The following is a 27,432-nucleotide window of genomic DNA, read 5'->3' as shown; positions in this document are numbered from 1 at the left end:
CATCGGAAGCAGTGGTCACACGAATTGCCTGTACCAGCCTTCCGGAAGGCAGCACAACCTCTTTCCCTTCGCTGCTGTGCTTTGCTTGGGTGGGGCTCGGCACGCAGGTTGCTGAGCTCGGCCTTCACAATGGCCTGGATGCTTGCTGCCAGCTCACTTAGGTTGAGGTTGGTGGTCTTAGCAGAGTTGGTCTTGGATGGGTGTGACTGTTCTTCGGTCCTTACCGCTGTGGCCTCTACACTTGCTGCTCTTACCCCTCTGGGTTTCAGCTTGTGAGCCCGCTCTGCTTCATACTCGACTGCAGCGGTCAGAAGCTCCAGCAGTTCCTCATCACAGATATCTTCATTCTGTAGATGAGGTCGCATCTCCACCTGTACCGCCTCATTTGCTATGCCTGTAGAGATGGACCTCAATGCCATCCGTTGTACTTGGCTGGGGTCGTACGTAACCCCAGCTCCTGCCTCCTGGGAGGCGAACAACACCTTCTGTTTTAAGTCCAGGGCCCTTAATACAAAGTCATGGGCGGCTTCCTTGTGACCCTGGGAGGCCGTTGAGAGTTCTTGAAAAACTGCCGTGGCATCTTTCTCCCGATAGTGAGCTCTCAGGATTCGTCTCAGATCCGGTAGAGAAAGGTCTGTTCGTCCTTCCAGGTAGGACCTTAATCGTAGCTCAGGACTCACTGCGCGTACTACTGCTTCTGTAACTTCCTCTTCAGAGAACCCCTTCCGAATCCCGTGCTCTACCTGCCGAGCCAAGCTGACGAAGGACAACTTGTCCTTCTGGCCAGGCTCTCCCACCTGACCATTGATCCGGAATTCCTTTCTCCATGTTGCTAACATTGGGCCCTTCGCCTCCCCTACGTAAGGTGTTTCCTTCGTTTCCCTCTCCTCCGATGGAGGATTTCCCTGTGTCTCCTCTGGGGAATCTGAATCCTCTGTTTTTGTTGGGCCGGTTTCTGCCTCTGTCTCATTTCCTACCCTCGTCACACCCACCAACAAACTGACCACCTTCACCCACACAGCCTTACCTCCATCATCAGCATCGGCGAGGTCATCGCTATCCAGGTGTCGGCGGACCGCTCGATGGAGTCCCAGTTTGCCTCTGCCCTCAGCCTTGGCCCTCTCCGTTGTGCTGATACCTATCTCCTCCGCCACGCGTTTCAGGTCCTCTTCACTGGCTAATGCAAGTCGAGCAAGGGCTTCCTTCTGGACCTCGTCGAAGCTCTCCATTTTCCAGTCTACTAATCAGGCCTGCTTCAATGGCGTCAGTAGTCGTATCAGCGCAGCCGCAGTGTCAGGCTTCTCGGGCCATTAAATTGTTGTGGATTACTGCATAGGTGGTTTGCCGGTAATGGGGGTTAGAAACTTCGAACCACCTAGCAGCATCCGGGCAGTGCCTCCAGAATTGTAGCCCACCTCTCGCTCATTCGCACTCGTAGACCTTAGATGGAGAGAGAGAGATGGCAGACTTCTTGTGGTGAAAAGCAAGTCTTGAATCTTTTATTCCGTTAATGACCAAATGAATACTCAAATGATAAAACACAAAACAACCTATAAACAAAATCATGTACGACCATTACGGCTCTATGTCAGCACACCGTGTTTACACAACATCTGCCTAGTGCTACCAGCCTGTAATTAAGAATGAGAACTGCTCACTCTGTGTGAAACAAAACAACATATGTGATATAGTGATATATACTCTGTTATTTGTCTGCCTACCCTATCCCCAGCTGTAAACAACTAAATTAATACACCCTTCTTTATTTAGCTGTAAAGCGGTTACTCATTAGGTATATGATTTATAACACAATCTCTCACTGATCCCTTTCCTATCTCTACTATCGACTACATCCCATAGGGCTGTTCGGTAGGTAAGAAAGCAGTTCTATGTTACATCCAAATCAATGCCTATAATTCATTGGTGCTACAAATAAACAAATCATGATTAGTCATAAAATTACAACTCACTTAATCTAACTTCAACATTATTCCAATCAACTTATCCTGCCAACTCATTATGTAACTAATTAAAAAAATGTTTGTTCTTTTGTCTAAGCCATTCTGTTCCAAAACAAATAAAAATCCATATGGAAATAGCCCTTAAACTTATTCCTACTCACTTCAAAACAATTCGATGACTCAAATGACTGGATTCTTTCAGGCCACATATAATAACACTGACATTTGTTGTAAATTTCACCTACCAATCTGCACTGACTGGTTCTTTTCTAACTTGTCTTCCTGAACTAAAATAAAATAAAACACCTCCTCTCTTTTCCCCAGCACTCTTCGAGATGGCTCCTCAAAAGGAGGAGATAAACTCTCTCACTTTCCCAAGTGGTGTCCAAAACTTAAAACAAAGACTTTGTTTAGGCAGGGGGGAAGAAAGTAGCAAGCTATCTACACTGCCGAGGTACAGAGTTATCTCAACCTTGGAGGCAGGAGAGGAGTGACCACATCACATCAACATCCAACCACAGGGCTGGAGCGAGAACCACTGGCTCGCTGGTGTGCATACCGGTGGTTTTCACTCCGGCAGTGGGAGGAGTGTTCACACTCTAATTCTAGTTCCGTCTCCCCCATCAAACTTGTATACCTAATAATGACCCTACTTATTTCTGCTGACACCCACAACACACAACTCAATTTCATTAGCGAAAATACAATCCTGTATTATCATATACTGTAACACTTCAAAACTTAAAGAGGAGTATCTAACTTAGAATTGTGTGAGACAGTCACCTATTACTCATCCCTCAACATGGATTGTCAAATTATGGCACACGGTATCTACACTACACACAATTATAACATTCAACACCAGTCTCAACGTATTCCCTCGAGGGACATTCCGCATACGCTGTCTCGTGTGGTGTATTAGTCTTCCCATGTGAAAGTACCCCTAGCCCATCAGACTGTTATCTTTTCCACTGCGTATCTTTCTTTGGAGACCACTGAGGTTTCTTTGTCTTGATGGAGTCTGTTAGAATGAAGCGTACACTGACTTTTGTTCATTGCAGTGTCTAATTCTACAATCTTATATGCCCTGACATTGCAATGCACATTGAGCCACATTATTACACTAGCCACATGCATACCATCACTGCATGCACAGACACACATAACAACTCGCAATATTTTCTAGAATAATTATTGAACAGGCCCACATTATATACTTCCTGTACGCCTCATGAAGTACTGTATTTTTTAATGACAATATACAACACTATATACCCGGTAGTTTTAGTTTTACTGAGTTATAGGATAATTTGTGAAACATATTTGATAACTGACATAATTATCCCGTTTCCTTCGTCAATTTACAGAGTATACAATATAACCAAGGACATTATTTTCATGAGACAATCGCAAGACACGTAGAGCTTAACTGACCAAATGGTACATTTTTAAAGCAATTAATCTACTGGCTATTCACAATGAAACTATATTGGTAATGGCCAACTCGGCTGCATTTATCGAATTTGTAGAATTTCTCAGGCTTGCCATTTATGTCTCAACTTTTGTAACCTGCGCAGAGTGCTCTCTTGGAATCCATTCTTTTGTATACCTTCAATAGCATCTACTCAGGATAAAATGTCTACTTCTGATATTAGTTGCTCACTATTCAAATCTTTACCAAGTCACTGTAGCAAATATACCATAAAATGTTTGAACTCACCTTAGATGGAGAGAGAGAGATGGCAGACTTCTTGTGGTGAAAAGCAAGTCTTGAATGCTTTCACCCCGCAGAGGAGATAACAACCCCAAAGAAAGTGTTGGACTCTTCCATTCGAAGATGGGGTGCCAGGGTCAATCTCTGGAGGGGTTACCTCTTGCTAATATCTTAGCAATATGTGGGCTTGCCCACAATATTGATATCATAATTAGGAGACTTCAAGGGATTCAACAGGTAAAATTAACCACCATCCCTCTTTCTAGCAATACCTTCACTACAACGGTCTCTGATTCAGCAGAGGTCGTGTGACAATCAAGTGATCAATGTCCTTTCATGATGTTGGATACAGACGTTCAACTGATGTGCTGATGTACCGATTTGGTGAATACGCTATATCAGTACTGTGCAGGAGATCCGAGTGCTGCAGCCGCAATATTTGACAACGCGGACTTGAACGAAGGCCTGAGTTACGGCGTTGATCGCTTCACTTATTACAACATGACGAGTAGATTGACATTCACCCCAACAACAGCAAACAACGGCGATACACTTCAGTGTCATGTTGCATGTGTACGGTGTTGTGCGCTCGGCCACTCTGGCGGTTACAGGTGAATTTATCATAATATATGCACACTTTTTAGTTCTGGTAGATAACCTAAAATACTGCACCTCTGTAGTTAATGGAATGGCGGAAAATACACTAAGTATAAATTAATGTCCCCCTATTCACATACTTTCAAATTCCAAGTTTTATTTTCGACATAAACATGCAATTCGCTGAGGAAATACAAAAGCATGAAGCGTGCCAACCTATTGCAATGAATCAAATGCTAATTGTTGTGGTAATAAGACTATGAAATGTTTTCGTAATGCAATCCAATGTACTGTAATCACACACAAAAAAAGAAAAACGAACCAAGCATGATAACCAATGTTAACATATCGCACGTGAATACTGCATAAAGGATAATCATCATTATCATTATTATTTTCATCATTATCACTATCATCATTATTATTACCATTTCATCATTATCATTATTATCATTATCATCATCATTATTGTAATCATTATTTTTTTAACTAGATTATCATCATTTTGTCATTATTTTACAAATTGTAAGTGGCTGAAACATGATAAGTTATTTCTGAAAGTTATTGTTTGGTTAATTCAACGAAAGTAGATCAAGGAGTTAAGAAACAAATTTCGACAACAATGTCCCGCCACAATCGTATTGTCCATACTATCATGTTGATCAGGGAACCTACACAATATTAAATATGTAAAGCCGTACAGAAGGTCACGTGTGGCCCAAAAGTGTCATTGAAACACGATACTTTCAGCTGCGGCCATGTATATCAATATGCAATATTTATTTCTTTTCAACAAGGAATATAATTATAATCGCAAACAAAAATCAATGTCAAAATCTACGTTCTCGTACGATTCCCTTGACTAAATCTTACCTACACGTTTGTCTTCCATGTTTTTGCTGAATAAAATGTGAAGCAAACATTTGCATACATGGGATAGCCGGGTTTAAGGACTTATATTTTGTTTATCTGACTCTGCATTGAGTTGATTTGTGTAATTATACACTGGTACCCATTTTCGTACCCTTTGCGAATTTAGCTGTAAAGAATGATTGTAAATACTGTATATTCTTCGTTTCTTTTTATTTCTGTTTGTGTGATTGTTTGTTTTGTGATGCTTGTTTCACACTGAAAGTTTATAATTATACTGTATACAGGGCTTCCTTGTAAAGCAGGTCTGCTGGATATTAGCAGACCTGAACGGAGTGTTCCTGTTAAAAGATGCTGTGAATAAATAGATAAATAAATAAACGAACCCTTCTTCATCTTCTTCATTGTAAGTACAGGCCACCGCCGGGTGTATTTTCGTACTGTTGTGCTGTGCAGGTATATGTACAGTGTCTGGCCTAAGAAAAGTCTGTAGACATGGAACAATGTGAGGCTAGAAAACAGGCATCCATGCCTTAACGGAACTGGACCTTTAGTACCTCTCTCTTTGAGCTTGACAGAGAGGTACAGGGGACGACAGTCTGGGGTAATGAGTTCCAAACCCTATAGATTACTGATTCGCAATTAATTTTATTTATGTTTGAAATGTGCATTTCTGTACCTGTCTTTATCGTCATTACATAGACTCCCATATAAATAATATGTTTTCAATTTGAAGGCTTGGCTTATATTTTAATGATATGATATAATACACCTGCAATACGTTTATCCGTTAAAGGGAACTCAAACCCAAAGAGCAATGTGGATTGAGTAAAAGCAGTAACATTAGTAGAACACATCAGTGAAAGTTTGAGGAAAATCGGACAATCGATGCAAAAGTTATGAATTTTTAAAGTTTTGGTGTTGGAACTGCTGGATGAGGAGACTACTAGAGGTTATGACGTATGAGAGGACCACAAAAGAAAATATAAAAGGAATTCCACAATAATTCACTTTTCTAGCAAAATGAAAGAGTTCTTGACTAACCGCTTTCAGAAAGCAGGGGAAATAAGTGCTACCCCTAACATATGTCAGTATCAAGTTGATGGAATGTGTAATTTTCATGAAAAATGAATTTTCATTGAATTCCCTTTTTATTTTCTTTATATTGTAGTCCACTCATACGTCATAACCTCCAGTAGTCTCCTTACCCAGCAGTTGCAACACCAAAACTTTAAAAATTCATAACTTTTGCATCGATTGCCCGATTTTCCTCAAATTTTCACTGATGTGTTCTACTAATATTACTGCTTTCACTCAATCCACATTGCTCTTTGGGTTTACTTTCCCTTTAAGTCTTCGACGGATAATGAGCAATTATGCTTCAAATGATTCAACAGGTGGTGTAGACGTACCCCGATCTATACTCACTCCATGTATCACTCCAAGTCCCGGTACTCCCCCAGGAGAGAACATCTTATCCATCAATGCTGTAGAGATCAAAGGTGGGGATAACCTGGTTAATCTTGTCATCTCCTGTCACGTGAACTTCACTGATCAGCCGTCCCCGTACCTCCACACCTACACCATCCGGACTGAGATCACGACTCTATCGTCATCAAGCTCCGGCTCAGCCATCCTCTCACCACGCCCCAACGCCTGCATCGAACTCATGTGCTCCGCGACGAACGGGATTGGAACGACCTCAGCCACACTCACTCACTGTCCTCAAGGTAACTATACTCATTATACCAAGGAGGTACCAGGCTAGCTCGCCAAGCACCTCCTTGAATGTACAGGGGCGGATCCAGGAATTTCGTAAAGAGGGGGCGCGTTTACAAAATTAAAGGGGGCGCACGCACCCCTCCCCCATTTTTTCTTTTTATTTCTTTCGTTTCAACAAAAAATAAAGGGGGGCGTGCGCCGGTTGCGGTCCTCCCTGGATCTGCCCCTGAGTATGGAGTCAGCGAAGTAGGTAGCAACTGCCAACGATGCAGCATTGGGGGGGGGGGGGGGGGGGGGAGGTATTACATAACGTTACATGTTTTCAGAAGACATCGTGACGGTAGTCGAACGAACTCTTGTATCATATACATTCTCCCTATTCTAAAGGCTGCCATCGATAGAGTGTGAAATCAAACTGAAAGCGTATATCACAAGTGAAATCGTGTCATGCTCCTTAAAGCATCCTTCTTGACACCATTCTTTCAAAAATATTGGTCTCATGAAAGAAGCCAGCGAAGCCACCTGAAATGTCACGGACACTGTATAGGGCCTACATTGTTTTCAGGTAGGCCTATAATGATAACTTTTGTAGATGGTTGCTCTTTATTCTATTTAACACTTGGTTACTGAATGAACATCTAGAAGGCAACCTCTTGTGAATTTTGAGCAAATTAAAATAAAAATAAATAAAAACATCTCTGACTCCATTTCCATCCACCTAACGCTATTACATTTTCAACTTAGCAACCTCGCGATCCATTTTAATTTACCATCGATGACCGGTTATGGGTTTCGGACGTTGAACAATATGTAACAATAATCATGTCCAACAGATAAGCCATCACAAGGAATCATCAGCGTGGGGTTTGAGACTAGAGAGGATGCTGAACCAAGCCTCATCATTACTTGTCACGTGGATCCAGACGACCAACCCTTTCCACGAATCAACACCTACCTCATTGCAGTCGACGATAGCATCATTTCCGATTCAGCTTCTCCTACGGTGACGATAGACTCTCGACCCAACGAATGCATCGATGTTGTGTGTACTGGTATGAATGAATATGGAGAGACTGAAGCGACCAAGACCTACTGTCCCACACAGTCAGGTAAATGTAAAGCACTTTTTTTTTTTTTTGCGGGGGGGGGGGGGGGAGCTAACAGCTCAGTGACAGCAAAACTTTTTTTGAGGAAAAGTTTACATACATTGTTTTCGTTCTTCGGTTTTTTCTCTCCAAAATCAGTGAAAATACAATGAATTAAAGCTTCTAGTAACTTTTATTCTAAAGAAGTTTAACATTGTTAAATACGATTGATCAACAGCTGTTCTGCATACTTCAGAATTTTAGGTACTAGTGAGTTTGCAGTTGAAGTCATACTTTTGAAATAGCTGAGATATAAAACAAAGTTGTCCTGATAAAAGGTTAGACCCACCCTTTTATTTTTGTCTTTGGATTAGGGGTTTGGAAAATTTTCAAAACCAATTTTCATCAAATAAACATCGAATTCCTCTAGATTATATGATCTTTATCATTATATAACTGGTTTCTAATTATCTCACAAAAGGTTTAAATCCACGGTCCCTCATCTCAACCGAAAATATACCACCTCTTTAAGTTCACACAGTGTGTAGTCGTTCTGGTCTCAGTACTTGATAGTCACAGGCATGGCAGGTGTCACTATTTTGTTATATTGTCAAAAATATGACTTCTCTTTGAATTCGCTTTGAATTGTATGCTCTTTCATGATTCATGTGGTTTCTAATTTTTGTCTCGCAACAAAGTTGGAAACCTGTAGCCCTGATGTCAACCAAAACTATACCAGCCCTTCATAGTTCCCAACAGTCAACATCTCTAAACTGTAGATATAATTTCGTCGTGCTTTTAAATCATAGTTGAGAAAGTGAAAACGAACCTTCTAAACAGGCTCTTCCCTGGTAAGTTTTTCCCCCTTTATCACTATTCTATCTCATTCCAGAACCGGGCCCCGAACAACCTGGTAGTAACATCCTTAGGATCCAGACGACTGAAATCAGAGGTGAAGGAAACCTGGTAACTCTAATCATCTCCTGTCATATTGACCTCTCTGACCAGCCTTACCCACATCTCCACACATACACCATTACAGCTGATAACGACACCTTGTCCTCCTCCAGCTGTGCCTCAGCGATCCTGTCTCCACTCCCGGATGCCTGCATCAATGTCACGTGTTCTGCGACCAACGGAATCGGAGACACGTTGTCATGGATGGAACATTGCCGGACAGAAACTCCGAGTGGTATGCTAAATAACAAGAGCTTTCCTTCTTAAAAACAAAGCACACAGTGTGTATGCATATAGACTAAAAAGGGATCCCTTTTCAATATTAGGGAAGGAAAGTACCACTGTTTAACCGTCTCAATCATCAGTAGCTGCATCTCACTTCCAAGTTAGATTTGATTACGAAAGTACATGATGAGGATCAGAAATCTCGTAGTCACTTCACGGGTATCGCCACATAATGTATGGAGATGATAATCCGACATCACAGAGACACAAGAGGGCGCCAGAGGGCTTTCAGTGAAAAGCTACAAACGAGCGATGTCACTGTTGTCTGATATTAACCATAGCAATGTTATTTAAGTCCTGCACGTGTTAGAGTTTAAATTCGATTAACGTATACTTAATGTGAACAATAAGACAGTTACTTTTTTTTTCTTTCGGTAAACTGGTAAGCTGCAACACTCTGACAAATATTGAGGTAGGGAGAGAAAAAAAATCAATGAAATACATTCAAAGTGATTCAGCAATGAATGCGTCTTCGTAACGGATTATGCTTCGACAGCCTTTAGGTTGTTGATATCTCTGCCTGCTAAAACAAGAACTATAAACATATAGAAAAACCGTTGTGCATTGGTGCTTTTATGATTATATTACATTATTATAGGGGGTCCCATAGCGAGCCCTCGTCAAGGGGCCCTCCAGAAATCGTCGACCACGTACGCTCTTCTCGTCGTCATTTTCATCCTCTCCGTCATCACCTGCCTCACTGTCCTCATGAAGAGAAAGAATGTCTACTGATTGAGGTGAGTTAATTCACAGTGTGCATAATTTTCGGTATTCTTGCTCTGACAGAGTGGTCAACTGGAATGTTCACATTTTTAATCACTATTTGCTACATCATTTACATATTAGTGTGTTGGTATTTGCTAAGAAACTGTTGTACTCCTGGGAAACCGTACTTGGAGTCTACACGTAGACAGAATTATGAGACAACCAGGCGAGGAGGCGAAAGCTGTTATTGAAAAGAAAAAAATAGAATATTAACTTTCATCGGAAAACTTACACTTATTGGATTGACATGATTGGCTCTTCTTAGTGTATACTTTGCGAATGTATTGAGACAATGATCACTGAAAACACTGCCAGTTTATATTGCTACTATTGTATTTCATCACTCACTTTTGTCTCAAAGCATTAGAAGCTGTTCGATACACTATACCGTAGATTCTTCATATCCATTACTACATTCCTCATTGGCGTATATTCATTAATTGCCTTCCTTGTGGTTCTTTGTGCTTCATTTTCAGGGGTGCTTCATATAGTGTAGCACCAGTCTTTCTATAGACAAACTTTTTTGTGTGAAGAACGTACTCTGTGAATCTCTTACATGCCCCTTTAGTTCTCTCAATTGTCACCAAGACTTTGTTGCTTGTTTCACCATTTCTCTGGCAAAGATTTATGATTTCCTTCATTATATTTTCCTGCAGGTATGGAACGCTGCGAGGGCCAAAATGAGGGAAAGCCTTGGATTATTGACAACACGTTTTCCTCCGATCGAAGAATCATAATTTTGTACACTTTGTATCCTAACCAACTTTAAAATCATTTATGCTATCTCTTTTTTAATCAGTTGATAACAGTGAACATTGTATTGATGAATTTCAGTGTTTACTTTTTATATTCATATATTTGAACAATCTATTTCCGGTTTCCTTTCAGGATTTTTCTCGAATTGAATAATACTGTTATGATACTGAATTGAATAATACTGTCCATTCTTTTATTCTATTCTTAATTCGGGGGGGGGGGGGGTACTGTTGCATAGTGGATAAGACTCCCGACTCCCGATCGGAGGACCCGAGTTCGAGTCCCGCTCAGCGCTTACGTCCTTGACAAGATGTTTTACCCACAATGTCCCTCTCGACCCAGGTATATAAATGGGTACCTGGCAACGCTAGGGCAATAATAAGGACAGGGCCCTCTGGTAGAGCAGTGGCAACACTGAAGAGGCTACCCTGGATAAATAAGGCCATATTATCGTTATCATTATCATTATTAGTCTTCTTATCATTATTATTAACTGCAAAACTTTCATCGAATAAATCCCAAATAATTAATTGCAGAAAAATCCGTGAGACATAATGGGCCAGACAATTGTCACGCACATTTAAATTATGTTAAATCATGTAAATGATGTATTCTTTTAAGGCTATAGAGTGAAAACTGCATGTATGTTACTGCTAGATGACAATTTGTGAATACGGTTTTAGTAGGCCCCCTATTGACGATGATTGGTCAGTCTTTTTTTATTTCTCTAAATTACATGTAAAACTACTGAAAATATACACAGTTAATGTTTCTGTGTCTGCCATTTCATCACCATTGATGTCATCATCACCACCATCACTATCATCATTCTTTTTTTTCATCAGTCTGCCATCATCATAATCATTAGTCTACCATATCTTCGTTACTAGTTATGCACTAGAATTCAAAACCTACTGTATTGCTTTCTACATGTTCAGGTCTTTCCCCCCATTCTGCTTAACAAACTGTATGAATGCTCTTACCCGCCCTCGTCAGTCCACCCCCCCCCCCCCATAGCTTTTCTGGACTGCCATGTGTTTGAGTAATCGCTCATAGAGGCAGTCGGATCCTTCTGCATAATTTTATTTCTTATAATCAATATTCAAATTTTGTAATACAATGTAAATTGTGTCAATGGCAGTAATGTCTACAATTTCACAATGAACACAATTTCTTCGACTTATGTACATTGTAATCCGTATAGTGACGTTTTCTGTGATATTACTGACAAGAAATTTGATTTTGTATGAAATTATGTTGAAGAAAATGAAATAAATCAAACAAACAAGCAAGCAAATCTTTATGTCTCGTCTGTAGCTTCCTATAGGATTATGCCCATAATTTAAATGATTGTTTCGTCTTTGCTGATGGAAGTGACTTAAAACGAGTTAACGGAGAGCATGCTTTGAAATGAATAGTGAGGTAACGAATTCAATACTACTGTAATTTATGCTTACTTTAATTGTCGATAAGCTTTTCATTAGCAACTGATGAATTTCTTAATTTTAATTAGCTAAATACAAATATTCAATGAATTTGAAACTTTACTGTGTGGTGAGTTAATGTCCAACCCCCCCCCCCCCCCCCCCCCTGATAAGCATGATATTTTACGTATGATCTCTCGCGGTTGCTGTTGCTTTGCTGTTTGCTCAGTTAGTGACAAGATTTTTAGCATGTTCTCTTTTCATACAAGAATATAACAAGAAGTCAAACAAAGATAATGAGTAAATCATTATTGGACATTGAATGACTTTGACAAAGGTAAATGCTTGACTTGAATGTATATCACTATTTTTCCTAATTATGCAAAAATAAAACAAGCAGGTGTCTTTTCCGCATTTAATGAAAATAATATTTGACGTGCCTGCTTTTCAAAAGACAAATGAAACTAATCTAGGCATGATAAAAATGCAGGAGATCATTATGACAATCAGATGCTGGATAAGGATAATGGCCTCGAGTATACACAATACAATCAAAGACAATCCAGTCACCACTCATCAAACGGATTCCGAGTGGGGGAACAAACGCGGAATGGTGCAGCATGGTGCAAAAGTGTAGAGAGTTTATGCAGATACATTTTTTTTTTGTATTGCTGATCTTTAAAAGAGGAAATGCAGAGAGAATGCTATTATATTTGTCACGAAAAGAACGATATCCCATAAGAATAATGATTTTTATAAATGTATCGATGTGTTATGACGCATTACATGAATAACAAATATACCGACTTTTGCAATAAACTTGTCTATCAAAACCGACTGAATCTTTGACTTTGTTTATTATTCATGAGACAGGAAATATTAAACCTGTGAAACGTCACTGAGAGGAAATCTCTGTTAGAGAATACACGTATGTTATCTTTTACAGCTCTGGGATATGACGTAACGGGTAAATGATATTCATCAAAGCCTGATCGAAGACCTTGTAATTCAGTGTTGCATCATCGTTTGCATTGCTTTGAACACGTTTACAGCAAATGTATTTATGCTTGTTTGTTTGTTTCAATTCATCATACAGTCATCTGTTAATGGTCGCTTTCATGCATTGTGAGCATGGTGAGAGGAATAAAGACATGAAGGTCAAATTTATTTCTACACGCATGTAGAGTGTGCATGAGGCTGTTGCTTGTCTAAAAGGACGGTATTCGCACCCATCCATTTGCCTAAAGAGCCTCCATTAATTTAAAATGAAAAGTGCCTACTGCAAAAGTTTATATGTTTGGTTATCATAACTCGTGTAATGAAATATGCATCACGCGGGTCGGGCGAAATGTTATAGTATAACATCAGAAGTCAGAGCTTAATTGGGGAGTATTGTTTTGTAAGTGGGTGATTTTTTTTTCAAACCAATTCAAAGAATGGAAACAGCTACCAAGTGTTTAATCACAATCTGTAATAAATTGTAAGGACACGTTCAAGTTGCAAAGAATCTTTGTACCTAATTTGTGTTGAATCGTATCACACGCGCAACCTTCAGCTCAAATCGTCAAAGAAAAAGTTTTACAAAATCTTCATCAGTATTAATATTGAGAGTTGATTAACTACAGTTTTAAGCAATTAGAGGAACTCCAATAGTCCTCAAGCTGCTATAAATGCTATTTCGCAGGCTGCAAAATCAAATATACTCCTTTACTGCCGAAATTAAAGGAAAAAAGTGCCTCTCAGCTAATGACTAGTTATCAATGCAGTCTTTTCTTCTCAAACCGCCATAAAAAGTAGCAACAATGGTGTTCTGTAAGTTATGCATGTACTGTTATCTACATAAAAATGTGAAAATCTACAAGGTCCATGAAAATTGTTTCTAAATTCAATGATATGGACGTTTAAAACTAAGTATATACTAGTAACAACTAAGGTTTGGCACATCAATTTAATATTGACAAAAGCTCAGAATTGTATTGAGAAATGTCCTCTTCTCATAATGGTGGCAAGAGGGCGCTACAAGCATTGTTAAGAGTTTTCTTTTTATTAAAGGTATTGTTTACATTTGGCGCAGGGATTTAAAAATGTTTAAGTTGTCATATTTTGATGCGTAATATGTGCACGTCAGTGTTATTACAAAAACATCCTACTATATAAGAATGTGGCTATCACTATTTTCTCAGTAAATCATAAAATGTAGACGGTTTATTCTCGACACAATTTATTATAACTATTGTTCACATTTTGTATATCAAGCAATACCTAACATGTACCTTACTTGGTTGTTTTTTATCGGAAAGTCACATTTTAAAACTATTTTGAAGCACTAAAGCCGGGTTTTTGCTTCTGCAAATGGTAAATAACGCCTTTAATAAGATGACCACATGATTACGCTTTGACTCCGTCATCACCATAATAGATAGGCAATGTGTTTGCACATTATGTCAATGATAAAAGTTGAGATTTAGTGGGTGTGAGGGGGCCCGGTTCATCTATTGTATAATGTAGCTACATTAGGTCTAATGGGACTTGGAATGGAAAACAGGCACCAGTGAACTGAACTATTAAAATGCGAACAAAGATACTACACGTGTGTCTAGCTTTGAGATAAATATAGAAAAAAGGTAGAAAAGAATAGCAAACAAACAAGCAAACAAAAATAGTAAATTACAGTAACTGCGCTGTTGATTATACTCTCAAATACGCATTCCCCAAAAAATTAAAGATTACAATTCTCCATACAGGTATAATATAAGTTAAAATCAAAGGATTACAAGAAATTATCTTTTACGTGATTATTGGATTGTTTTACTATCCATAATGCCAAGACTCGTTTTCTGCTCGAAGCCCGCCTAGACGTCCTCAATGAAGATTTGGTTTTAATCGTACAAAAAATACATTTTTTTTTGCAAAAATTATCTTCGCAGAAAATGTCATATTATATACCTTGAATGTAAGTCACTTGCAGCTACTGACAATGGCTGAAGGCCTACTTCTTGTCAAGCTGCTACGTGTCATGTGTACTGCTTTTTTAATGCATTCTCTCGTCTTTAAAAAAAAAAACTGCGAATAACGTGGGTATATATCTTCGTTTGAGATAGAGACACATGAATGATTCTTCATATAACATGCAAGAAATGAAATAATGAGTGTGTGATGAGTGTTTAGGGTGTGTGTGTGCGCGCGCACGTGTGTGTGTGCGTGTGTGTGAGTGTTTGCCTGTGAGTGGCTAAAAGTGTATGTGCAGAGACGAGACATCGTATTGATAATAGAGCGATTATGATAAATTTTAGTCCTTGATTCCAGCACGAGACTCGTGCAACTGAACAAAATATTGTCTCAAAGGACTGACCTGTTTCCCTTTCTCTCCCCCTCTCTCTCTCGTATCTCTCCCTCACAAAGGTAAACAAACAAACGAACAAACAAACAAACAAACAAACAAACAAGCCCAGAAACCTGCATAATATACTAGAAATCCTATACTGGTAGAAGAAACGTATTGGCGTCATTATCAATCTGTGAGGGAAATGAAGGTCATGAGGAAAAGCAATTTCTGTCAATGACACACTTCATGAAAAGATGAAAAAGAGTATGCTTGTTCGCACATGCGGAAGTAAACTACGGCTGGTTTTATGATATCTTGCGTCGGGATGAGTGAAACGTATTTTGAAACTTTGAGGGAGGAAGAGGAGTAAGTCGTGTGGTGTCAAATTATGGTTCTTTGATTCTCTTTTAAATCACACCGTGTCTGCTGACAAAGTCAATACGAACCATTTCCTGTGTTTTGTTAGGCAAAGGAAAGAGCAACAATCCTCTGCATGATATTATGACACATGACTGTGTGTTGCGGAAATCTCGAATGTACATGTATGTGCTCTGTGATATGCGATCATGACTTGATGTACAGATCCAAAGAGAAAGATCACCTGAATTAATCGTATGGATGCGTTGAATGCTCAATGCTGGTAAAAATCAGATAAACTGGGCAAATTATACATAGACATTAAATTACAATAAAAACAAAATATTGCATAGGTTTCCTCCGTCTGCTGTCCCTGTGTATTAAAACAGAACAAAACATCTCACACTGTCGTTGGGAGCAAAAACACATGTGAAAAAAAAATTATATCAGAGTCATAAAAATATTGCTCGAGAATGTGAAAATTAGAAGAAATTCGTAGACAGCACAAATTGAAGTTTAGGAATTTCTTAAGTATTAAGTATTCCACCAACTGTGATATTCCACCACACCACACGCATGCATGTCATACAGCACAGCTGACATATCTATAGATGACATATCTATTTTACCCTAATTCCATTGGTTCATATGCGCATGTCACTATTTATAACGCAGAAATATCGTGGCAATTAGTAACAACACCAACTCCTCTCCTTGAAAATCATCACTGGTAAATCATTGCAACTGATCCAAAGTTTTCTGTTTTTAACAATCTGGTTTCTATGTTTTGCAGCTAAGTAAATATTCCGATTTATTCTGGTTTTGCTTACAAATGAACTTCCTATGATAAAATAAATAAACTAAAACCTCACAGAACATCCCAGAGATATCGGATGGGGGCTGATCGGAAGTCATTTCCAGGGTTTAAGTAGGTCAATGCGGTCTACTTTACATCTTCTGGATGAGTAATTGAACTTCAGAATTGGCAAGAAACTGTACTCTATCAATAATACATTGTATCATACAGTTGATGTGTAGGTTATAACTTTTTCATTGCCAAAAAAGTTAAATTAGACACAACATTGACACAAGTGTTGTATTCTGTAGAGTTAAGATTGATGTTATGGTAATGTGTGTGAATACGATATTTATGTGCAGATATGTATCTGCACCACTTAAGAGGGGTTAGAGTAATAGAACTGAAATATATAATAATGTCGATATAATGTGTTTCTGCACTAACTCACTAAGGCAGTGTTACAAATCATCAGAGAGCATGACTCATGAGCTAAGTGTGATAATACTTTATGGACTTTCTCACGTGGTGACACTAAATTCGTGTCTAAAATGACCCGGTTTTTTTTTTTTTTTTTTTTTTTTGTTATCAGAGGTATTCACACGTCAACACACTACCTGAATCTCTTATGATGGTCAACTATTTTCAATATAACAGCGTTACAAGAAATCATGTGCGTCGTGTTGAATTTTGAAACCAGGATGTAGTGATGACACATCAATTTAGTCGTTTTTACAAGCATACAGGAAACAGGGGTTCATGTATCAAGCTGGCATAATCTACAATACCATTGTACATGGTTATCATAGTGTCATGGCGCAACTAGATAAAGTAGTTCCACACATATGCACAAAGAAAACCATTACAACTGCAATCATACTGAAAAGGACGATGATAGATTAGACACACGATTATTTGATATGATTACCTCTTGTGTAATGTGCATCCGGCAAATATTTTGAACTATACGACAATGGCTTACGCGGAACAATCTTTTGCAGGAATAGTGTGCGACGGTCGAATGATCGGCTCACACACAAGAATAAAAGACCACCATAGGAAGCGCACATCAGGTTGTCGAGCTTTCCAAACATTTCGTTCTCATTGTATCCATCGATTCATCATTTTTTTTCGGATTGAAAGTAAACCGACTTAGCTTTCGTTCTGTCTTACTTGTGTGTGTATCCATGATAGTTTTAGAAAATTCAACGGAAACGCAAATTCTGTACATAGTCCTTAAAGTCTTTAAAAAAACTGTGCTCACAAGCTTCTATGGATTGTAATGTCACTAAACAACTAAAGTTGTTTGTTTGTTTGCAAAAGCAGAATAATTTTAATTCTTTCAATATATCAATTTCAGCTGTTATCAAAGCTATTGAATAAATATATTTCTTTCTTTTCTACTTTCTATCGTTCACGTACAGGATTCACCCGACGTCTGAGCATGATGAATGAAAGACGAAGATGTGTCCTTCTTGGGATATTTTCCATCGCAATCCACTGCATCGGTATGATATGAACGTTTAAACAGTTTCAACTGTTATATTTATGTATGTTTCAAAGCAAAATTAGGTATGGATTTATCGTTCAATTGCACTCTCACCTCTGTTTGGATTTTGTTTTCTTTTTCGGTAAATATTTCTCTTCAAGGGGATTCTTTAAAAAAGTTGTTAGTCGCTAAAAAAAAGACGAAAAAAGAGATGAAGGTATGATTTAATTTTCTAACAAGCAAACACACACAAAAAATTCATTTTCATGACAGTGTTGGAGCAAGTAATTATGTCTGGCATCTGTCTAAAAAACGGCTGATTTTTTTTTTTCTACTATCAGGGCAATTGCATCTAGTCCATGTAGAAGGAGCTGGCTAAATAAATTTCAAGTAAGGTTAGGCCATCAAGCCGCATTATTCTCTTTCATTCTCTTCTGTTGCTGTCTTATTCAGGTGGAACCAGAGTGACTCTCGAAGTACCAAGCCCTCTGACACCAAACCAGGAAATAACGGCTGTCTGTACAGCCGATAAAGTATTTGGCTCAGAACAAGTGATCTGGTACTTAAATGGCGTACAGATTACCGATGGCGTACAAACAACCAGTACAGTAGATAGTCTGATCCCTTATGATATAGAGGGTTTGACATAAATTTTGACATAGGTTCTTGATATCTTAGATTGGTAGGTAACATTGCTTTAGAGAAGCATATTCCAAATTCATAAAATCATTACCATACTTTTTGTCATTTTCACGACATGCTTGAAAAACTGGCTGGATTTCGCCATCATTTTCTGTCATTCTTCGCGCCTTCTCCTCCCTGGAACGTTGCCCAAAATGTCGCACTGTCCTTCAAACCAGTGACGTCAGATGACGAGTGGGATTCCCTTTTCAAGATCTTTCAACATCTGAGTAAGCTAAATAAAATAAGACGGAATGTGTTCCTACATGGAAGAACATGAACGCAATGCGTATCATTAGAAGGACAAATTAAGGACACGAATTAACCCAACGGAATTCTGACTTTTTGGACAATAATACTTGTAAAATTCTCAGTTTCTTTCTTTCTTGCTAACTATTGAAATACGGCTATTCTGCGGTAAGTAAGTTAAAGCGGAAATTGATAATATTGTCAGGACCAAACCTGGGTTTGTATTTGGCTGTGTTTTGGTCACCCAACATCACTCTAAATTCCTTAGATTGAAATAGATTGTAGTCAGGGACCAATCCAAACGTTGGATTGAAGTTTTCAATCTAATAGAGTTAGAATTCAATCTTATTCGATTGAAACTTTGAATCCAATTTTGGATTGGTCCCTGACTACAATCTACTGTATCAGATTGACTTTCAATCCACGGAATTTAGAGAGCATGCACTTAAAACTCAAACATCTTCACGTACCCCAAGCATACTGTAATTACATGAAGAGAGATCTGACTTTGCCAACGTACTGACAAGTAAAGAAACTCCACACAAATTTGCATTTAGATTATTTATTCCAACTGGATAATTTCTGCCAGTTGCATCGTTTTCCGATATCATTCAAATATATACGAATGAACGATAGTTAGCAGCAGTCTCAAAAATCTTGGTACGTCTTTCTGTGAAACGTAGGATGTAACTTTTTACAAAAACAAATAATAATCTTTCCCGTCATGCTACTAGTATCTGGTTACTTATATCTCAGCTTTGCAGGTAAGTATAAAATCAACTCGTGCACGCAACAGAAATAACTGCGGACAGTTAGCAATAGCATCAAATTCCAGAATTTGAATTAGAAGAAAAAAATATAAACACACTTTCCTGAATTAATGGAAGATTGAAGTTCGCATGGCGATTTGGGATGATCTCAATGACAGACTGGTGATGATAGTAGGATGATGGCGATATCAAGTCATTGAAGTGACGTAAGGCGATGACGACTCGTGCGATGACAGCAACCCAAAAGAAGCATCCGAAGTTCAGGAGGCACGTGCATACTGCATCCCCGATGTGAGTAGATACTGTGGTGCTCGTCTTATCGATGCTGCATAGACAGCGCATCATGACCTTCTCTCGACGATGGGGAGTGCGAGCTCCAAGCGTGGTGCGAACTCGAGGTGAAGCACGAACTCGCCTCGGAGTAGGAGCATGAACTCGGGGTAGAACCCTTAAGAAATTAGAACAAATTTCCACTAAGCTGAAAACCGTATCCAATTTTCATATATATGATAATTCTACAGTTATAATACTTCACAAATCTTATACACATTTTCAATAAATTAACCACTGGTTAATTCAATTCATGTCTGGGTATATTAAGTTATCACTTACCGAGACTCGAGGGCCATACACAACTCCTCCCAAAAATTTACAGCACTCCTCCCAAAAATTAACAGCATTCGAACTCGAGGACCACAGCCTGTTGGCTCCTCAAAACATAACTCGCCTCTCTTTTATACACTGTTACAATACAACCTACAGCTTCGGGCGGGTCTTGGTATTCCAAGTATCCCTGACATTCATCCTTGGCTGAAAGCGATTACATAAGACCGCCTGTCTCCCTCTCTGAGTGAATTTAACACATTTCTCACAAAATCACTAATTTTCTTCCTTGCAAATACAACTGTGCACAAAAACATGTTATCTTGGAAATATCACCCCACCAAGCATGCCAAGGATAACATAAACAAGTGAGAGAAATTTCTTTTGCAGACTTTGAATGCTATAAATATCCCAAATCAACAGTGCTTTAGAAGTTCAATTTCAGAAATTTGCGGTCGGGAAAAAGAACTACATGTGACAAGAATGCATTTTTTAAAATCTCACTGCCCATGATGTACTTGCTTTTAACTGATTATCCAAATGCCAGGTCTATCATTTCAGATTTTTCGAATAATTTTGTCATTTTATTAAGTGTAATTATTGTGGGACTGCTCTGACCTGTAAAATTTTCTCTTTTATTCTGTCGGCGACTTTCGATGAAAAGTAAAGAATACCCCTCTGTCTACATAATAGAAACAGGCACAAACTACACACACTCACCAAGCTCACACACATACAAACATAATAAGCCATGAAATATCTAATCCAAGATGAAGGTTCTCTTTATCTGCCTAAAACAAAATAACAATTTAATTGTGACATGTTAATTAATGTATGTAAAACAGTGTGCAACGGGGACTTCCTGTGGTATTTTGAAAAGCATTATACTCTATCATGGGCTAAATAACAATGGAATACAACCCCCCCCCCCCAAAAAAAAAAAAAACACACAAAAAAACAACAACAACAAACAAACAAACAAACAAACAAAAACATTTAAAAAATCGTTAAAGGAATTACAGCATACCAAAGAGACTCAGATCGCATTACTGGTCACAACGTGAAACGACAAGAAAGATTGATTTGCCGTTTGCACTATGAGCGACATTTTTAGCCAGAGAGATACAAGTCTATAACTTTCCTTACATTACACTGTGCAAAACACAAAGACATAAAGTGTGAAATGTATAAACATCTAATTTCCAATTTCTCTTTTAAAAAAAAACCTTACCATTTGATGGCGAAATTCACGAACTTACACACTTCGGTAACATTCCTATATAGTAACATATCATTTAAAACAACAACAGTACTCTTGATAAAGGCCTAGTACCATTGACGAAATTTCAAAATTTACAACAACAAAATAGAAAGGGAATGTATAACGTATTTAAGTATGACTGGACACCGGAAAAGTGACTTTCGTGGGAAGAATCAGAATTTATTATTGTTTACCGTCAGGATTGCCACTTTCCTATATTTCATGTGTACTAGTTGAGGTTACTTAGTACAGTGTATGAGTCCTTGGCATGGAAAGTAGTCACAAGTTGATATTATTTCTTAGCTTGTAATGAGAGTTTTACATCAATTAGGACAAAACAGCAAGGGGGGACAAGGCACATAACGAAAGCGAGAAAACCTTTCTATAATAATGTAAATGAAATGTAAAAACTTCCTCCCTCATTTCTATCCCCAGATGATATCTGGGATACCCGAAGCGAAGGAGATGATTCATCATTATGGAATATCCGCTCCTCATCCGAATCAAAACACCGAATCATCGGTACATAATTTTGTGCGACGGAAGTGAACTTTCACACAGATACACCACTACACTCTTTCAAATCGAATTTATGGTACCTTTGTCAAGCAACACTGTTATCAAAATACATGAAATCTGCTAGAAATATCCCTGATATGATAATGTGCCAATATCAAAACAATGGCTCACGTCGTTAAACCAGAAAATACTGAAATACCAAGCAACTTCCCTCGATCTGATGTAAGGCTGTGAAGGCAGACATTTTCCACTCCCTCATCGGACTCTCTGAGGATCTGGTATACCTAGGATGAAACGAAGAAATTTTTGCCTGTGTCATAATCCCTCCCCAGTCATCATCTCACATTTAGCGGGACATTGATAAAACAGTATTGCCAATATCATCAAGCCAGGAAGTTTGTGGAAGCAGTGAGCTGGACTTGATGACCGTTTAGAGCTAAAAGTTTTTCGTCATGCTCTAACGTTACCTGATGCTGTCCGTAAGTTACATGAGAATATCGGATGTGTTTGTGTTAGTCTGGTTAAGTAAAGTGGACACCAGCTGCTCAAGAAATACAGCAACTTGAGGAGCATAAGTGAAAGTTCCCCAATCAAGAGTTTCTAATATGAAAACTATATGTGCGAAGCTAAAAACGATGAAATATGTCTTAAATTTGTTTCTTACTCGGCTAAAGTCTGATGCAATACATCAGCGTTAATTTTTCACGAATATAAAGTAGGCTCTTAAACCATCCGCTATGATACATAGTTCAGTTTATAAAACAAAAAATAAAGACTATTTTTTAATCATATATAGCAGTATAGGCTGAAATACTGACGCGTTTGAGCTAATAATAAGAGGCGTCACTCTGTCATAAAAGTCATGTCAAATCATGACAAATATCGCCACACATCCTACACACAGACAAAAGAAGATAATGCTGTTTCATCAGCGTACTTTCTAATGGTATACCTAGCAACGCCGGTAAATCTTTTTATTTTAGGCTTATAAGCTTTGAAAAGGTGAGACAAAAAAGATGATAACATCTATTTTGTAATCATCATCTCTCTGGTTGGATAGAGATTGATGTAAATTATGTAAGAGAATAAATCTATTCAAATTAAGGCGGCTTTCCCTGCTCTTTTATCTCAATGATTCACGTGTAAGTCATGTCTCAATTCAAAATCTCATCCCTGCTCCATACGTGGTATTAACAGCTATATCTGAGCAGTATGGGCCATTTTTCTGATAAAAGCAATATTCCCTTTGAGTTTTAATTATATTGAAGCGATTTTTTAAGACTAATTGACAGACACCACAGAATCATTTCAGTGAAAGTGATGATTTTTTTATCAATCGAAGTGGCAATAACTTAAAAACTTGTATATATATCTACGTTTCAGACATATTTTATCGACGGCATTAACCTGTAAAGTCTAATGAACTGTAAAATTGTTCCCCTGTGAGTTTTCTGTTCATCAAATTTGATAATTTCTTTTTTTTTCAGCATGAACGACGGAAATGAAAATATTCCCTTAATATGTTTCTATGTACAATTGTCCTTCATAATGATGCAGAGATAAGGTGCAAAACGAAAGCGAGGTCGTCATATGATACATTATACTTTAGAGAAAATGTTCGAAGGTTTATGGATGAATTTTCTTTATATATTGTCATGATATTTTGACTAAAAAGGAAAGAAAGGACCAATGAACGAGAAACACTGACTTTGCAGATTACCAAAGTCACTCAGCGACAATGCTAGTATTACTCTTTCCGAGGAAGTCACTGCTCGCGGCCGTGCGATGGTAGAACTGGTGAGTATCAGCGAAAATATGGATTCATTCCAAAGAACCAGACTAACACACGAGCGAATAGATCGTTAATATTACGTGTTTCCTCGTCCATGGAAGCTCTGATCGTGTATTTGGATATTGATACATGTATTCCACCAATTCATGCTTCAAAGCATTAGGTAAGTAACAAAGGTTTACAAAGCATGATCGCATTTCAATAAATGTAACTTAAAAAAGGCAAACTTAGTCACTTTCTTTTGTTTTCAAGTTACATGTAAAAGATTTAGACATCAGATTTCTTCCAACCCGAAGCACCACTCAGTGCAAAGCAATCATTGCTCACCGGAAGTGTTGTTCACTATTTTTACACGTATCATGCGTATTTTCGTATGCGTGTGTGCACTTTTGCAAATACAAGCAGGTTCACCTAAAACTATTTAATGAGTTCAGTATGTTTAGTTTAGTTATGACAGTTAACAATATTAGCGCATAACAAAGTGTATAATAATTATGTTCATGTGCGCTTATAAAAAGCAAAGACTTAAATAGAATGTACATCAATCTTGCTCAGCGCCGATTTTCATTTTGCTTATGTAAAGAAATGCGTTCTCTATGGGCATTTTGAATTCATTGATGTTGGTAATTCGTCTTCTAAATATCATGCTGAGGTATTTTGACAGGTTTCCATGGCAACACCTCATTACATTACCGCCGATTCTTTTCAAACAGTGAACCAATTTACAGTCGAAGCCAATGTGTTTACTTTGAAAATATCAGCCATACTGGCATTCTCTTCAGGTATAAGCACGACGCTATTAAGGTGCCCTTGTTTATATGTCTTATATTCTTTCAAATGGGTTTTCGTGTTTATCGTTGATTACATACTATGCCTCTTTACAGTCCGTCAAAATGAATGTGAAGCAAAAGTCTCTCAAAATGATGTGTCTTGTCAACGTCATGTATGAATTTAGTGAGAAAGGAATGCAAATCAACTTTAGTTTTCAGAAATTGATCAGTATTGATTAATTCCTTCTAGATTACTTATTGCTCAGCTAGCTCATTTTCAGTTGTAGTTGATTCAGAATGTTCCCTGATCTAAAAATACTAACATCACTCATTTTTTTTTTCATTTCTGATGTTTTGGGTTTTTGTTCAGTGAGGCTTGTCGGAGGGTCTGGGGAACATGAAGGCCGAGTGGAGATACTGTGTGACGGGGTCTGGGGCACGGCGTGTGACTACGGTTGGGGTACAGAAGAGGCGAACGCTGTGTGTAGACAGCTTGGGTACTCATCGGCCGCCTCAGTCCATCCAAATGCTCACTTCGGACAAGGATCAGGCCCTATTTGGTTAGACGAGGGAGTTTACTGTCCCACGTCAGACAAAAAATCCCTTCTTGAGTGCTTCCGAGGGCCATGGGGATGCTCCGATGGCGCCAGTTGTGGGCACGACGACGATGTTGGCGTACGATGTGCTGGAGAACGTGAGTTTACAATACTGTTATCCATTACAGTCTTTGCTGTATATAGATATAAAGAAAATATAAAGGGCATTCAACAAAAAAATAATAATTTTTCATGAAAATTACACATTCCATCAACTTGATACTGACATATGTTGAGGGTAGCAATTATTCCCCCTGCTTTCTGAACTCAGTTACTCAAGTGCTCTATCATTATGCTAGAAAAGTTTTTTTTTTGTGTGTGTGTGGATTTTTTTAAATATTTTCTTTATATTGTTGTCCACGCATACGTCATAACCTCTTGTAGTCTCCTCATCCAGGGGTTCCAAATCCAAAATCTTAAAAATACGTAATTTTTGCAATGATTGTCCGATTTTCCTCAAACTTTCACTGATGTGTTCTACTAATGTTGCTGCTGTCACTCAGTCCACATTGCTCTTTGGGTTTGGGTTTGAGCTTTTCATATGGGACTTACAGCAATGTGAAAAGTTAGTATCATCTTCCCCCATTCTGATTAAACTTACTGTATTACTGTAGCAGCGTCACGTGATGTTGGATATAGAAGCGGTATTAATGTACCCACGTATTGAATACGTTTGTTTTTATTATGTAGGAGATGAGAGTGCTGCGGATGCAATATTTGCTAACGCAGATTTGAACGAAGGCCTGAGTTACGGCGTCGATAGATATACTTATTACGACATGACGAGTAGGTTGACATTCACCCCAACGACAGCAAACAACGGTGATACACTTCAGTGTCATGTGTACGGAGTTGTGCGCTCTGCTTCTCTGGAGGTTACAGGTGAATTCATCACGATTTACATTGTAATTTCAGTATCAGTATGTAATGATCATTACATCTCTTCAGGTATGTTGGTGGAATGAGGGATAAATGCAAGCATACATTCATCTGCCCCCATATCAGGACTTATCGAAAGCTTTGTATGCAAAATGAATATTTTTATGCATTTTCACAACGGATGCACAAAGGCATCATCGTATCAGTGTAATCGAATATATCATTCTAAGTTCTGGTGGTAGCTATAGTGAACTTAGAATTTATTTATTTATTTATTTAGCGCTTAGTACAATACGTTTCGAAACGCTTTACAATGCTAAACAACCAAACAAACAAACAACCAAACAAACAAACATACAAATCAGCTTAGAATAACAAATATACAAATGCATACAGGGCCTACATAATCATTAAGCAGTGTTCTGTATATGCTGAAGTGGAGCGAGATGACAGGCAGGTAAGTTGATGAGCAAACTGTTGCAATAATCCAGATGCGATGTTACAAGAGCATTAACAAGTCGTTCCGTGGAGCTCTGGTTGAGCTCCACTAATCACTAAATCAGACGCTCTAACATGCTCGAGAAAGTCCCTATCATGTTAAATTTGCATGTAAAATTACATCTTCGTCAATACTACTCTGTCTTTGCTAAGGGCGAGCAATAAGTAATACAACTAAGTGTATAATGTGCGTATTTGAAACCCCGTAAACTTTGAGGCTACCGCAAATATGGCAAGTGCACGCGTATACTTGTAAGGGAACTCTCTGCTTTGTCTGCTTGTTGATAGTACCCATTTAAATGTGATGATCTCGAAAGCACACATAAAACTAAATAAACCCTATGGAAGGCCACATGGGTCAAAAGTGCTATCACGAGAACTGTCTCGACACTTTACTATGCGATCTTCGTTTCCTCTCAAAAGGGACTGTAAAACCACAAATCAGTTCAAAAGCTTCGTTCATAACGAGTTTCTCGACTAGGGCTGATCGAACTACTATACATGTCTTTCATGTTACTACTGAATAACATGTGGAGTTCACCATTGCACCGGGTGGAGGTCCCAAGAACTATCTTTACAAACCTTGGGTGACGCATTGTCTTTATGACTTGCTGTCTTTTCTACTGTTATAGGCCTACTTTTCATGGGCCCCTTTTCATCATAGACTCCCATCTGACCATATGAACATACATTTTTCTTTTCAGTAATGTT

At 38.4% G+C, this 27,432-nt stretch overlaps 1 protein-coding gene and 1 long non-coding RNA gene across 2 annotated transcripts in view; both read left to right on the top strand.

Annotated features, from left to right (window-relative positions):
• Positions 1–8,895: 8,895 nt before the first annotated feature.
• Positions 8,896–10,683, top strand: LOC139733118 (uncharacterized). The gene is made up of 3 exons (XR_011711063.1): positions 8,896–9,141; positions 9,790–9,928; positions 10,613–10,683. It is a non-coding gene; the product is annotated as an uncharacterized lncRNA (long non-coding RNA).
• Positions 10,684–24,079: 13,396 nt separating this feature from the next.
• Positions 24,080–27,432, top strand: part of LOC139732650 (scavenger receptor cysteine-rich domain-containing protein DMBT1-like) — a 56,281-nt gene continuing 52,928 nt past the window's right edge. The window contains exons 1-3 of the mRNA XM_071643506.1: positions 24,080–24,141; positions 25,119–25,442; positions 26,035–26,226. Of these exons, the coding sequence (XP_071499607.1) occupies positions 24,108–24,141; positions 25,119–25,442; positions 26,035–26,226 (550 nt within the window). The 5' untranslated portion in view covers positions 24,080–24,107. The remainder of the gene's footprint in view (positions 24,142–25,118; positions 25,443–26,034; positions 26,227–27,432) is intronic.

This window comes from Diadema antillarum, unplaced genomic scaffold, assembly GCF_040938485.1.
Source record: "Diadema antillarum isolate AM-2024a unplaced genomic scaffold, OU_Dant_1.0 scf00000024, whole genome shotgun sequence".
In the NCBI taxonomy this organism is placed as follows: Eukaryota; Metazoa; Echinodermata; class Echinoidea; order Diadematoida; family Diadematidae; genus Diadema; species Diadema antillarum.
Note: the sequence above shows the minus strand (reverse complement) of the source record. Positions and strands in the feature narration are given on the sequence as shown.